The sequence below is a fragment of the Rhinatrema bivittatum genome, chromosome 8, assembly GCF_901001135.1.
Source record: "Rhinatrema bivittatum chromosome 8, aRhiBiv1.1, whole genome shotgun sequence".
Classification (NCBI taxonomy): Eukaryota; Metazoa; Chordata; class Amphibia; order Gymnophiona; family Rhinatrematidae; genus Rhinatrema; species Rhinatrema bivittatum.
This window is the reverse complement of record NC_042622.1, coordinates 186,320,449-186,335,097: the sequence shown is the minus strand read 5'-3', so window position 1 is coordinate 186,335,097 and position 14,649 is coordinate 186,320,449. Positions and strand designations below refer to the sequence as shown.

Here is a 14,649-nt window from a genome sequence, read left to right as displayed (position 1 = left end):
ATAGTACCTATGCCATGGAAACAATGATTTGTTTGCACTCTCAAAGAACCCCTAATTAGCTGAAAAATAAATTCCTAAATTTATAATTTATAAATTTCTAAGAAGAGAAACCCTTCACCTAACATAATAAATGATCTTTTATTAAGTTGCAATTAAAGTTGCATCAACTCAAACATCTTGCACACCCCCTGTCCCTGCTCCAACCTATGCTCCCTTGTATATGGGCTGGGGTCCCGCCCCTCAGTTGGAGAATCGCTTGATTCATGTTTAGTTTATTAATTTACTTGATTAACTGCAAATCCAAAAAGATCAATGCAGTTTAGTCACGCCTTCAACTATTTCAATGATACCATCCTTGTTAATGCCAGATTTTGCCAGAAAATTTCATTAAAGTGGTACACAAAAAGAAGTTGAACTGGCACAAATTTGAAACTTGTAGCACCAATCATCAAGGCTTCAACTATAGCTACTGTCCATTCATGCTTCTTTCATATGTATTTAATAATTCAATCATCTCAAGAAACTCTGTCTAGAAGGGAGAGTATATATATCTGTGGATGGCATTGGAAACCTGATGGCAGAAAAAGAACATATAGCTTATCTAGTCTGTCCATCCACACCAACTAATTCAGCTTTACAATCCCTACTTCTCTCTCAGAAATCCCCTGATTATCTCATGCTTTCTTGAATTCAGATACTATTCTTGTCTCTACCACCTCCATGGGGAGGCTGTTCCATGAATCCACTCCTCTGTAAAGAAATATTTCATAAGAGCATAAGAAATTGCCATGCTGGGTCAGACCAAGGGTCCATCAAGCCCAGCATCCTGTTTCCAACAGAGGCCAAACCAGGCCACAAGAACCTGGCAAGTACCCGAACACCAAGAAGATCCCGTGCTACTGATGCAATTAATAGCAGTGGCTATTACCTAAGTAAACTTGATTATTCTATTTATTTATTAAAGGCTTTTATATATTGACTTTCTTGATACAAATCAAATCAACTCGGTTTACATCGAACTAAGCAGTAACTATAACCAACCAATCAACAAGAGACAATTTAAAGGAGCATAAAGTTACATTATAACAAGGATGCCTTAACTGGGAGAAGGAAAATAAATGAAAATAATGATTAATAGCAGTTAATGAACTTCTCCTCCCAGAACTTATCCAAACCTTTTTGAACCCAGCTACACTAACTGCACTAACCACATCCTCTGGCAACAAATTCCAGAGCTTAGATTGCTCCTGAATCTACACTCATCCCATGACCTCTCATTCTAGATCCTCCTTTCCATTGAAAGAAGGCCGGCTCCTGTGCATGAAAATCTTTGAGACATTTAAATATTTCTATTATATCTCCTTCTCTCAACTTAGATCCTTAACTCTGTTCCCATATGCTTTAGAACAAAGAGCACTGACCATTTTGGCAGCTACCCTCTGGACCAACTCCATCCTCCCGATCACCTTGGAGTCAACTATTGTTATGATTTGTGGGTATGTGGGCCTTTGGCCCAAGGTGCAATTTGTTACTACCTGTGGGAAGGACCCCACAGGTCTGCATCGTCAGGAGGCGAGGTCAGAGACAGTGGAGAGCTCTGGGTGAGGCAATGGAGAGGTCCCGCAGTGCCAGGAGAGAACCCCCGTGAAGAGGAGACTGAAGGCAATACCTGGGCAGGAACCCCAAGGATAAGAGTGCCAGTCAGGCCGCAGAGTGGAGAATGTGAGACTTGACTAAGCAGGAAATACTCCGGAGGGCAACCCTGAGGGGAGGAGCTGCAGAGTGTAGGATGATGATGTAATGCCGTAGGCCAACCCCCAGCACAGGGAAGCCCGAGCTGAGCCTCTGGCGATGACGTCACACCGCCCCAAAGAGTGGGGAGATGTTGGTAGTCTCGATATAGTAGGCTGGTGCGACCTTGAGAAGCAGGGAACTGTGAGTGACCGAGGTGAATGAGCGACGGGAACGGGGAGTGAGGGAGAAGAAGTGTAAAAGAGTGCTGTTTCTGAAAATGAACCGAAAAAAAAATTAATATAGCTCATTTTTACGGGCTTAACGGCTAGTCTACCCATACTGAAATCCAGTCTAAAAACTCCCCTTTTTGTGGCTGTTTTTAAGTATTAACCATTTATCTATAATATATTCATTTCCCGTAGACTCTATTCATGTATGTTTGGCTTGACTACACTGTAAACACTATGGAGCAGGGATCTTTTATGTGTATCTGTACAGAGGTGCTGCATTACGTATGTCTAGTAGTGCTATAATTTAATTAAATTTCTGACATATTCTACCTTTCGTGACTGGTCAGGAAAAAAAGATTACTAGTTGTTATTTCACACATAGCAACTTACCGCACATTTGAGTCAGAAAGGGCTAGCCATTCAGGTTGCAGTCTCTTCAGGAGGGAAATTTAAATATCAATAGCTGGGATGCCATCCTGCGGCTAAAACCACTAAAATATAGCAAGAATCATACATTGTCACTTATTTGTAAAATATTGATTGTCAGTCACCCTTCAGAAGCCTCCACAGCAAGTTAGAGAAGTTGGAAACCCTTGCATGCATTTTCAAATGCCTCATTATTATTTATAAAGCGTATTACGGATGTATATAACACTATACAGACACATAAGGGATAGTCCCTACTCCTTTTGCCAGCGCTGGGTAAGGGTGAAGGCGGCAGGAGGAAAAAGGTTACCCTTGGGTAAGAAAGGTAGACACAGTGGAGGGAGATGTGAAACTGTGCCGCTACCAGAACACGTGGTGTTACATTCCCCGTTTAGGGCCCAGAGATCAGTTATCATCTCCCCGCCCCCATCACCATGGCTACGACCGCACGAGCTCCGGCAATTCTCGCGATATGCACCGCCCCCTCCTGCCCGCGCATCCCGCCCGCTCTCGCGATAACAGCCGGCCGGTCCCAACATGGCGGAAGGTAAAGCTCTGCCTCTCGGCGCGGGGCTCGGGGTTTGAGCGCGGGGCTGGAGGGGAGAGCTCGGAGTTCGGGGAGGGTAGACGGGGGTTGGGGTGCTCCCGGCGGCCTCGTGTCACGGGAGGGGAGTCGAGTTGTCGCTGACAGCTGCAGGAGGAGGCGGGGTGGTGGCCGGAGAATATCTCTGAATATCGGGGTGCTATCTTTCCCCTTCCATAGGGCGTTTTAGTTCGGGTAGCCTGAGGAGGGAGACGATGAAAAGAAAAGGATGACATTTTTATTCTTTGGCCAAAATGAGTGTTCTTTCTAAAGAGAGTGGGAGTTGGCAACCGTGCAAAATAAATAAATAAAAACCGAAACACTCAAATTGTAGCTAACAATAAAGGCTTGCAAAAAAATGAAATGCAAACCACTTTTCTGGTTGAAGAGTAACTAAAGCAAACACTATACACCATTATGCACATTTGTTTCTAAACCTGGAAAGGAGCCTTCCTCCTTGCTGCAGGGGTTATAATGGATTGCCACAGATGTGGGGAGCCAGCCACCTTTACAGAGCCTGCTCAGGGACCACTTTTAGCATCTCATTTTTACGTTTATTTATTTATTTAAAAACTTTTCTATACCGTCATTAAGTTAGGTACCATCATAACGGTGTATAATAAGGCACAAATAATAATATTGGAAACTATAATAAATCTATCATTAATTAGGTGCCAAGACTTTACGGTAACATAGCTCGTTTTTAATTACTCATAATTGGAAGTGTTATATCATAATATATCATGTCCATTCTGTATTATAACAAGAGTTTGAGGAGGTGGTAGAAGGAACAGAGTCCTAGTCTAAACCAGTGGTTCTCAACAGGTGAATTGCAGAAAAAAGGTTGAGAACCACTGGTCTAAACTGAGCTTCCTTATCAGTTAGCTAATGTGGACTTCCTGGCAAGCAGTGGTTTCTTAAGATGATGCTGGCACTGACTGAGCAATTGATGTGATTTAATTATTCTGAAAGTAACATGGGGTTGATTTTGTAATATGATGACTATTTCCTTGCTTATTTAACTGAAGACTTGTCCATATTACATTTTGACACTGACTATTTAAGTTTAGGAAACAAAGGCTTTTTATTCGTCCAACATTTTCTTGACTTTGTCCTGTTTATATAGATTTTTATTCCTACCTACTTTATCCATTTCTTGTATGTTTACTAGAAATCAACCTCCTATTTGTTATATCTTTAACTATTATTTATGTATTCCATGCTTATTGGTTTATATAATCTGCTTTGGGCCTATCTTTAGGGAAAGGCAGAGTATCAAATGCTTATCAATAAATCTCTACTACAATGTCTTTTTCCTTTCCTATAAAAGCAGGGCTTTTTTTTTTTTTGTCTGTACCACTGTAGGTTACTTCCCTCTGAGATAGAGGGGCCAGAACACAAGTGGAGGGAGCACATAGCAATAGTTAATCATGAGCGCCCTATTGTAGAGTGTGCTGACAGCTAAGACATTGAAAGTAAACATTATGACCCAAGCGTGTTATATTTCCGATCATTCCTTGCTTCTTTTTGATCTTCTGAACTTCATTTTCATTATCTTTAGGAATTCATGCAATTAGAAGAGGGAGGCAAAAGTGGTTAGACAAGGGATCAGGAAGAGCCTCCAGGTGCTTATGATTTTTCTGAAGCTGTTATTTTCAGCAGCATAGTCTCTTTCATTATGGACCCTATGTACTAAGCTGCAGTAATACATTTGTGCATGGCAAAATGCATTATCACAGGAAAATGGAAATAACCTTCAGAACGTCACTTATTTCCCTGCCCCTACAGAGATGCATCATGAGCATGCTAATGAGTTTAGTTGCTAGCAAATGTAGCACAGCGCATGAACTATCTTCGCCCGTTGCACTACTCTGGTAAAGATAGGTACACTTCAGCAGGTATAGCTAACTTCTTCTGAGAGCATTGGCAAACTAATACACTTAGCAATCCTTTTGGAGCGTGTTCTTAAAGGGGCTACAAGGCCCTGCAAAAGCCCTCTACACCCCCTGTCCAGACATCCCTGGTGGTCTGCAGGCAAACTCCACTGAACTCTCTCTGTATTGCCACCTAGATCATAGAGTAAAAATAAGCTCCTTCCCCTTACAATATCCCACCCCCTCCCCAGGACCCTTCCCAAGCTTACTGTCAAATCCCTGAAGGTTTAGTGGGGGCAGGAGTGATCCCCACTGTACCGCCCTGCCAGTGCCAGTTGTCCAGATGACACCTGCTGACCACAGGCACTCATTTACTGTGCATTTGAGAAGGGCAAAGGAGGACCTGGGTCAGCTGCACTATTTGACAGTAAGCCTGGGGAAGGTCCGGGATTAGGAGAGCACATTTTGGCTACATGGGGCAGGACTTAAAAAAAAAAGCTTACTTTATTTTATGACCTGTGTGTGGGGGAGGGGTTGCCCTTGAACCACCAGGGATTTTTGGAGGTGGGGAGGATCTTTTCCAAGTCCTTGCAGCCCTGGGATGAGAGTCCATAATCACATATTGCCATAGCAAGGAACTCAAGTAAAAACTGCTACTCAGAGATTGCAGTTTAGTAAATGCTGCAAAGTTTATTCCACAGTAGAACAGCGCTTCTAGCACCGTTTTACTATAGCTTCATATATAGGGCCCTGTAAGTTCAAAATGAGAGAGGCAGACTGAACATGAAAATGGGTATACAATAAAGTAGTGAATGTTACATGTGAAATTAAACAATACACACAAAATCTATGCATGCATTACTAAATTAATATATGGTTAGCATTTAGAGTAAATGGAACAACTTAAAGTACATTGCTAGGAAATGTATGCATACCCCTGTATTTAGTCCTTTCTTTTATATCTTCTGTACTTCCTGGAAGTGAGATATCTGTGGTGGTAATTTGTTTTTCTTTTCTCTGCTACTTTATTAACCTTTTCAGATAAGTCACAGGAACCGCAAAATACTATTTAGTAATGTTTGTATTTTACTTGCACTTCTATGTACATATATTTTACTGTGCCTGCAGATCTAAGTTTCATTATAAATAAAGAAATGTCCAGAATTATGCTCTGAAAAAAATGTCTGGAGCAAATTGTGGAAAAAGGTTTACAGCAAGTTTCATTAAAAGCGTCCAGTTTTAGGATATGGGTAGCACCAGTGATGGCCACGGTTCATGAAAATGGGCTGCAGATGGCTGCGGTGCCTGGAAGTTTTCCTTTGTACGCAGTTGCAGGGAAGCTTTATAACAGCATGTAGCTTCTGTTGTAGGCAACCAGCAGGCAAACTGCTCCAAGAACCCTTTTGCTTCTCCTTTCTTAATGGATTCACGAAGGGCTCATAAGCCTTTATCAGTGTCTTCCAGGTTTTAAGAAAGTTCATGTTTTTCTGATAGAAACAGCTTTGTGAGGCAATAAACGGATAACGGGTTGAGTGAACTCTGCTGTGAAGCTAAAGCATTTCCTAAGCAGCCTGTAGCTTCAAAACATTTAGGAGCCTGTTTACTAAAGGGTTTCTCCTATTTTGTGTCTATGGGAAAAGTGCTTAGAAAATAGGGCCCTTAGAGTGAATAAACTGTCTGCAGCTAAGCAAAATATTGCTGTACTGAATAAAAAAATAAATTAGACATTTGATAACTTCTTTGAGCTCTGTGTGCACATTTATTTATTTATAATATTTATAAATTGCTTTCCAGCCTTTACAGTAAAATCTTCCAAAGCAATGTACAAAACAAATCTGTGGAACACTTTGATGGGGGCTAGCATAATTTTTTAATTTTCTGGAAAGGTCTGAGTGTGCTCATATTGAGGAAGTGGGCTGTAGGCTGGTGCATAATTCCTCAATAACTCAGTTAAAATAGGGTTTAAAAGTAAGTAGCCAAGCACAGCTCTGGTTGTTAGTGAAAGAATCAATGTGATTGACTAAATGAGCAGTTTGCCTTTTGTCTGCCTATACACAATACATTTTTCAATGGAAAGAGAGCTCAAAATTTAGAGCAAGGAGGCCTGATATGAAACTGGAGTGGTAAAATTCAGGGCATGTAAAAAAGTGTGATGGGGGGGGGGGGGCGCTCTTCTGCCGGCGACGAATGGCCGCATGAGAATGGAGCTCTTCCCACTGGAACTTTATTAAGCTGAAAACTCTAATCCTGAACCCCGGAATCCGGCTTGCTGAGGCACCTCAGGGTAGTTATCACAATCGAGATGGCGTCGAAGAGGAAAACTGCAGCCGGAGCTGGCTGAGGAAGGCACGGACAGGCCTGAGCAGGCTGCATTGGGCAGTGCCATAGTAAATTTACAAGATAGCACCGGTGATCCCTTACAATATGGCACCGAAGCCACATCGGTCACCCCACAACTACGAGAAGAGATTCGGGGTTGGTTCCTGGAAATCAGGTCGGATCTCAAACTGCATAAAAAAGAACTATTAGCCTCTATAACTGAATTGTGGGAAGATCTTATAACGCTGGGGCACTGAGTTGATGATATTGATGTGCGCTCAGACAACCATGCAGCAGCGTTGAATAAACTAAAAGCACAGCACAGCTCGATGGAAAAAGAGTTATCCAACTTTCAAGATAAAATTGAAGACCTAGAGAATAGGTCTCAAAGGTGTAATATCTGAATTCGGGGAGTACCTGACTGCCGATTATGCAAATGCGCAGGAGTGGCAGAGAAAGTGTGTAAAGCCATATTGCAAGAAGGAAACCCTCCTAATGGAGATGTGGCTGCCTCACCAAGGGACATTAAAATAGAAAGGGCACATTGAGCTCTGGGTCTGAGGATGGACGCTAGACCACGGGACATTATTATCTGTTTCCATAGCTATGTGCAAAAAGCGCAAATACTGGAAGCCGCTATAAAGAAAAACACCTGGCCATGGGAGGGCCACTCCTTGAGCATTTATCAAGATTTGGCATCTTCCACACTGAAGCGGCGATTCGAACTACGTGAGGCAACTTACTTCATGAGAGCTGAGAACATTCGTTATAGATGGAGTTTCCCATTTGGACCCCAATTCATGATAAATGAGTAAAAACACTGTCTGAGGCAGCAGAGGCCTTAGATAAGGCTGGATTTAGGATGAACATCACTACTAAGCAATCAACTAAACCACAGAGAATTGATGACCATCCTTGCTGGCACAGAGTTGGTAAAGGAGGAAGGCACTTGCGTAGACACTCTGAGGACTCCAGAGCTGCCCTATCAGATCAATGCTGAAGACTGGAGGACTATTTCTGCACCTCTATTTGAGCTACCTCTCAAGGACTTATTTGAATATGATGGGAAAGAGAGTTGGACCTACTTGTGGTCCTCTTTTATTATCATGCTGAGGCTTCAGGATTTGTTTTTTCCGGGTTATTAATATTACCTTTTATTAACAGTTAAGTTCTTCATGTGCAGTGTTGTGTGTTCTGGGGGGAGAGGCCCAGATGGGCTGTTCTCGACAGCACTGGGTGCCCACCACAGACAGGAGATGACCACCAGGGTGGTTAGGGGGTGGGTGGGTATGGGAATGGGGGGACTCTCCAGGTAGCTAATTTAATAATGTCTGCATAATGGGGATGGGTTTATGGATAGTGTGGAGATTACTGTATTGCTGTATGGGAGCTCATTTTGTACTTCAATCAGGACAATGGTAGAACGCATTGTATTGGTTAATGTGAAAGGGTTAAACCACCATCACAAACGTTTTCTATTGGAACAGGAGCTACTGGCTAATAGAGCGACAATAGCAATGATACAAGAAACCCACTTACGCAAAAGGCATGAACATCTTCTATCATTTAGGCAATTTCCCCATAGATACCTCTCGGCAAGCACTAAAGAAACAAAATATATGGGGGTGGGTATTCTGATAGCAAGGGATTTCATACATGAAGTACAAACTGTAATCAATGACCCCCTAGGGAGATATGTTATCTTAAAATTGGGTTTGGGACAGGAAATCATTACGCTAGTTTGTATATACGCTCCTAATACGGGACAAGGTCCCTTTTTCCAAGCCATGGATGCTTTACTGGTAAAACATGCTGGAGGGATCTTAATATTGGGGGGGACGGACACGACACTTTAATTTAACATATAATCCTTTCCTGGATAGTTCTATCACTTAGAGGCAAGCCTGCTGTTCTCTTAAGGCACTGATGATAAGGTGGGATTTGAAAGATATATGGCGGCAAAGACATCCTAAATCATGTAGCTCTCATGCGCATCAATCTTACTCCCGAAATGATTATTTCTTGGTTGACCCCCAACTACAGAATAGAGTGACAAAGGTGGGCATAGAGTCCATTACCTGGACAGATCATGCGCCTGTCTGGCTGGAGGTACAATTAGCGTCTCCCCACCCTGGACAAAGATTCTGGAGACTAAATGAAGCATTATTAAAAGATACTAATTTTCTGACTCGCTTGGAGGAGAGGCTTCAAGATTATTTTAAGCTAAATACCACCCCGGCTCACTCCGCCCCAACAATCTGGGAATGCTCTAAAGCTATTGCCAGGGGATTACTTATCTCCCAAGCAGCTTATTGTAAAAAACAGAAGGGGGAGAGACTGGCAAAACTATCCACAGAAATAGCCCAACTTACACAGCTCCATCAATCCTCACAATGCCCTAAAATCTACCGCCAGTTGAACACTGCCAGGTCTGCCCTCCAGACCCTAGATGATGAGGCGATTTCCATGCATTAGAGGTAACCAAACAGCACTTTTATGAAGAAGGGAATAAGGTGGGTCGTCTTCTAGCCAGACGCCTTCGCATAGCATTAGCCCAAAATAATATTTCCAAAATTAAAAACTCCAATGGTTCTGTGCTCACGTCTTCTGAAGACATTCGCCAGTGTTTTACTGATTTCTGTGCTTCATTATATAAGGCAGAGGATTCAATCCGGGAGGCAGATATTGACCAATATTTAGAGACTGTATCACTTAGTTTGCTCACATCAGAACAGAGGCTCTTTTAGACAGCCCCGTACAGGAGTCGGAGTTACTATATGCCATAAAATTGCTGAAGCATGGCAAGCCCCCAGGATTGGATGGCCTATCGGGGGCTTATTATAAAAAATTAGCGTAATTTCAGCATCTTTGACGGAAATGTTCAGTTCCCTGAGGGGGGATAGCTCCTTTGCGAACCATGCTAATGTAGCGGGAATTACTCTACTGGCTAAGCCAGGGAGGGATCCAGCTATATGTGGATAGACCTATATCTTTGATCAACCTAGATCTTAAGCTGCTGGTACGAATACTGGCGGAGAGAATAAAGGCAGTTTTACCTAACCTGGTACATAACAATCAAGTGGGCTTCATCCCCGCGAGAATGGCTAGCGATAATATCCGCAAGGTGGTTGACATTATAGATTGGGTGAAAGGTAATCACATTCCCTCCGTTTTATTAGGCATAGATGCTGAAAAGGCTTTTGACCTTGTCCACTGGCCATTTTTGTTTAAAGTACTCCAGAAAATGTGTTTTGGGGGGTTTTTCCAGTAATGGATAGCCAAGTTATATGAATTGCCTAAAGCTAGGGTAAAGGTAAATGGTGATTAAGGCCCCAGTTTCAATATTCAACGTGGAACCAGACAAGGGTGCCCATTGTCTCCAATGTTATTCGCTTTATTTCTGGAGCCATTTGCAGCCCGGGTGTGTAAATCAGAGCATATCCTAGGAGTGGCGATTGCGGACATACATCTTAAACTCTCACTCTTCGCGGACGATATTCTATATATCCTCTCCGAGTCATACAGCTCATAGATGGTGGTAGTGGATGAGACAGATCATTTTCACAGAGTAGCTGGTTTTACAGTGAATTATGACAAATCTGATCTTTTAAATATAAACCTATCACAAGAGGAGGTAACTCGCATAACCAAAACCTTTCCATTCCGATGGGCTAAGCAGTCCATTAAATATTTGGAGCTTCAGATTAGCTCCAATCTCTCTGAACGATATCAGCTTAATTATATCCCTTTATGGAGGAAAATCGAGAAAGATCTTAATAATTGGAGTAGGGAACACTTTTCCTGGGTGGGCCGTATAGCGGTTATAAAGATGAATGTTTTGCCCCGCTTACTTACCCATTCACATCTCCACTGCCATGCTGAAGACCTGGCTGAAGAAAATCTTTGATTACATTTGGGGGAAAAAGGCCGCCCCACATTGCTAGGGCAGTTCTATATCTTTCTAGAAAAAATGGGGGAGGGGCGCATCCCTAACCTGCAATGGTATTTTGGGGCAGCACAACTTCGGGCCCTAGTGGATGCCTATCACCAGACGGATCTTAAACAACAATGGGTCCATCTGGAACAAGTAATGGTTGGTGCGTTGCCGTTGCAGGCACTCACGTGGCAGCCCAAATAGACATGGAGACCCGTGAAGTATTTGCCGCTGGCGTTAGGAAATATGCTCAAATCAGTGGAATGCAAAATTGGTGGGCCCTTTTAAATATTTCCAACTCTCCTACCTTTTTCATAATATTTGTTTCCCGGCGGGCATGGAATCACAAGCTTTCTCTAAATGGGCTGACCAGGGTATTGCCTGTATCGGACACCTATGAAGGAGGGTGCAATGATGACTTTAGCTGATTTCAGGGGAAATATAAAGACTGTGAGCAGCATTTTCTAAGCTTTGCCCAGGTTCGCCATTTTTTAAAAAGCGATGCAGGCAACCCAGACTTTACGTGTATCTAAGTCCTTGTTTGAATCATATTGTGAACATGCGGGCAAAATTAAAAGGGTGATATCGAGAGGTTGTCGGCGAGATTACCTGATTATAGACTGCCTGAATCTGCCTTGCATTTTCCTGCTCCGGCACCAGCCCCGAACGTCGAGCCTGACGTCAGAGGGAGGCGCCAACTAAACATCTTAAAAGGCTCACTCCTGCGGCGAAAGGGTAGAGGTTGTCGGCGAGATTACCTGATTATAGACTGCCTGAATCTGCCTTGCATTTTCCTGCTCCGGCACCAGCCCCGAACGCCGAGCCTGACGTCAGAGGGAGGCGCCAACTAAACATCTTAAAAGGCTCACTCCTGCGGCGAAAGGGTAGAGGTTGTCGGCGAGATTACCTGATTATAGACTGCCTGAATCTGCCTTGCGTTTTCCTGCTCCGGCACCAGCCCCGAACGCCGAGCCTGACGTCAGAGGGAGGCGCCAACTAAACATCTTAAAAGGCTCACTCCTGACTTCCGGTAGCATGGTGGAAGAGTAGGACGGCTGTCTGCAGAGCTCCGCTCTTCCTCCCTCCGTTTTTCTTATATTTTTGGCGGTCTTGCCTGTTTTTTCTTTGATTTTTTTTCTCGGCAGGGATCCCGGACTTCTCCGTGTCCTACCTATCTACTTGCCTGCTTGTTTGACTCGGGTAACGGCATGGCAACAAAACCGCAGCGCCGGGGCCCAGATAAATATCGACAAACGGAACTTAAAATGGCGCCGGCTACCGGCTCTCCCGCCTCGCCCGAAACGCGGGATGGTAAAGTGACTGAGTTAGTTGAGGCTGTGGTTGTGGCGCTAGATGAAAAGTTCGAAAAATTATATCAGCAATTTGAAACTATGAACCAGCTCATCTCTGATTCCTCGACTCGCCTGAACGAAGCGGAATCCCGGATCTCAACTGCGGAGGATAGGATTACTCACCTGGAAGAACAGCTTGAGGTTCTTAAGGCGGAGAATGAGAAGCAAGCTACGAAATTAGATGATCTTGAAAACAGATCAAGAAGAGGTAATCTGAGATTTATTGGTTTCCCTGAAACCTTGAAGGACGGGGAACTGGCGTCCATCTTGGAAGCGTGGCTGCCTCGCGCCCTTGATTTGCCAGAGCGCCATGGTGCATTTCTTATAGAGCGTGCACATAGACTGGGTCAGAAACACGCTACTGCCACTAGACCGCGCCCGATTATAGCTAAGCTCCTTAACTCGGCGTACAAGATGGAGATCCTGGCTGCCTATCGAAAAAAGAGGGCAATTGAGTATGAGGGGCATGCTATCCTTATCTTCCAGGATTACTCGGCCCTAGTGGCGGCGCGCCGCAAAGCGTTTGCTCCTCTCTGTTCCAAGTTGGCCCGCCAGAAGGTTGCCTTTGTGCTTCAATTCCCATCTCGGTTGCGCATTACCTGGCAGAATGAATCTCGTCATTTCGACTCCGTGGATGCGGCGACTCAATTCGTGAATACTTTGGATCTACCGGCTGGAGATTGAAGGCCCTGATTAGCTGGCCATTTGCGTTTGTTTTTTGTGGATGGCGTAATGATCGACGGGTGAGAGCGCCTTTTGGATTTAATTTTCCGCGACTCTCCTCACCGTCCGCGTGGTTGGACTAACGCAGTATGCAGTTTTTTCTTTTTATATATTTTGAAGGTGCTCTGCTCCGTTTTTGTCCACTGTTTCTACGGACCTCATTCCTGGCTGGTATATTGCTTGTCAGCGATTTTGACATTTTCTTTGGCCCTTGTATTGCGCTGACAGGTATTGTTTTGTTTTTTTTTAATTCGTTTTATTGGCCTGGGAGAAGGCTGTCCTGGCTTCTGTTTCCCTGCATACAGATTTTTGTTGCTGCGGGACGTTCACCTTCTTTTTTGGTACTCTTATTCTGCCCGGACTGGGTGAAGGGACTTCAGGACCCCAGCTGCATTAAACTGCAGTGTTTTTGAGTTGGACTTTTTGTTTAGTTTTTTCTCTTTTTTCTTGTTTTCTCTCTCTCTTTTTTCTTTTGTCTTCCCTTTTCTCTTGTCTTTCCTTTTCTTTTTGTTTAGTTTTTTCGGTTTCCTGCTATTCTCTTGGAGGGAGGGGGAGCCCCATGCTAGGGGAAGTACATTCTCTATGGGAAGAGAATGGGTTGATGATTGTGGGGATGGGGGGGGGGGGGGGGGGTGGGGGGAGGGGAATGGGGCGCAAGACATCAAGCTTTTTGTTATTTTTCACTGTAACTTGGGGATCGTTTCTACAATAGGTATCACTGTCTTCCTAGGCTTGGATCTAGGCTGGGAGATCCGGGTCTTTGTACATTGGTGTATATTGGGTTTTCTTAACTTTTTGTATATGGGAGAATGCTGTCACAGTCAGTAATTAGATTTGGCTCCTGGAATGTCTCGGGCATTGGTTCCGTTGTGAAACGCTATAAAATTTTGCAGTCTCTGCAGCGACACCAGATTCACATTGCTCTCCTCCAGGAAACTAAACTGGATGCACAGGAGCATCAAAAACTTAGACGCATGTGGGTTAGCCAGGTGTATTCTGCGCAAAGCTCCTCTGGCTCAGCTGGTGTCTCTGTTTTGATTGGAAAGCAGTGTCCTTTTGCAATGGACCGAGTCATAGCTGACCCAGAGGGTCGGTATATTCTGTTAATTGGACAAATCCAGGGCCGTGACTTCACTATTTGCAACATCTATGCTCCTAACGTTTATAGTCATGGCTTTTTTGTCAATTTGGTCAAGCTACTGTCGGCTAATGTTAAAGGATCTCTTATCCTTGGAGGGGATTTTAATTGTGTATTGGATCCCCTTCAGGACAGAACTACTAAAAGGAGGGGTCCTGGGGATGCTCCCACGAAAGGAGTCTCTATGATATGCCATGCTCTTGGTCTATTGGATGCCTGGAGGACGCTCCACCCCAATGACTTGGAGTATTCACATATCTCTCGATCCCATGGAACTGGGTCCCGGATTGATTACATCTTGACATATGACGGTGACTTTGCTCAGGTACTTCGAGC

General features: G+C 43.9%; 1 protein-coding gene across 1 annotated transcript in view; it reads left to right on the top strand.

Annotated features, from left to right (window-relative positions):
• Positions 1 to 2,861: 2,861 nt before the first annotated feature.
• Positions 2,862 to 14,649, top strand: part of ANKFY1 (ankyrin repeat and FYVE domain containing 1) — a 133,512-nt gene continuing 121,724 nt past the window's right edge. Inside the window, 1 exon segment of the mRNA XM_029612076.1 lies at positions 2,862 to 2,937. Coding sequence (XP_029467936.1) covers positions 2,928 to 2,937 — 10 coding nt within the window. The 5' untranslated portion in view covers positions 2,862 to 2,927.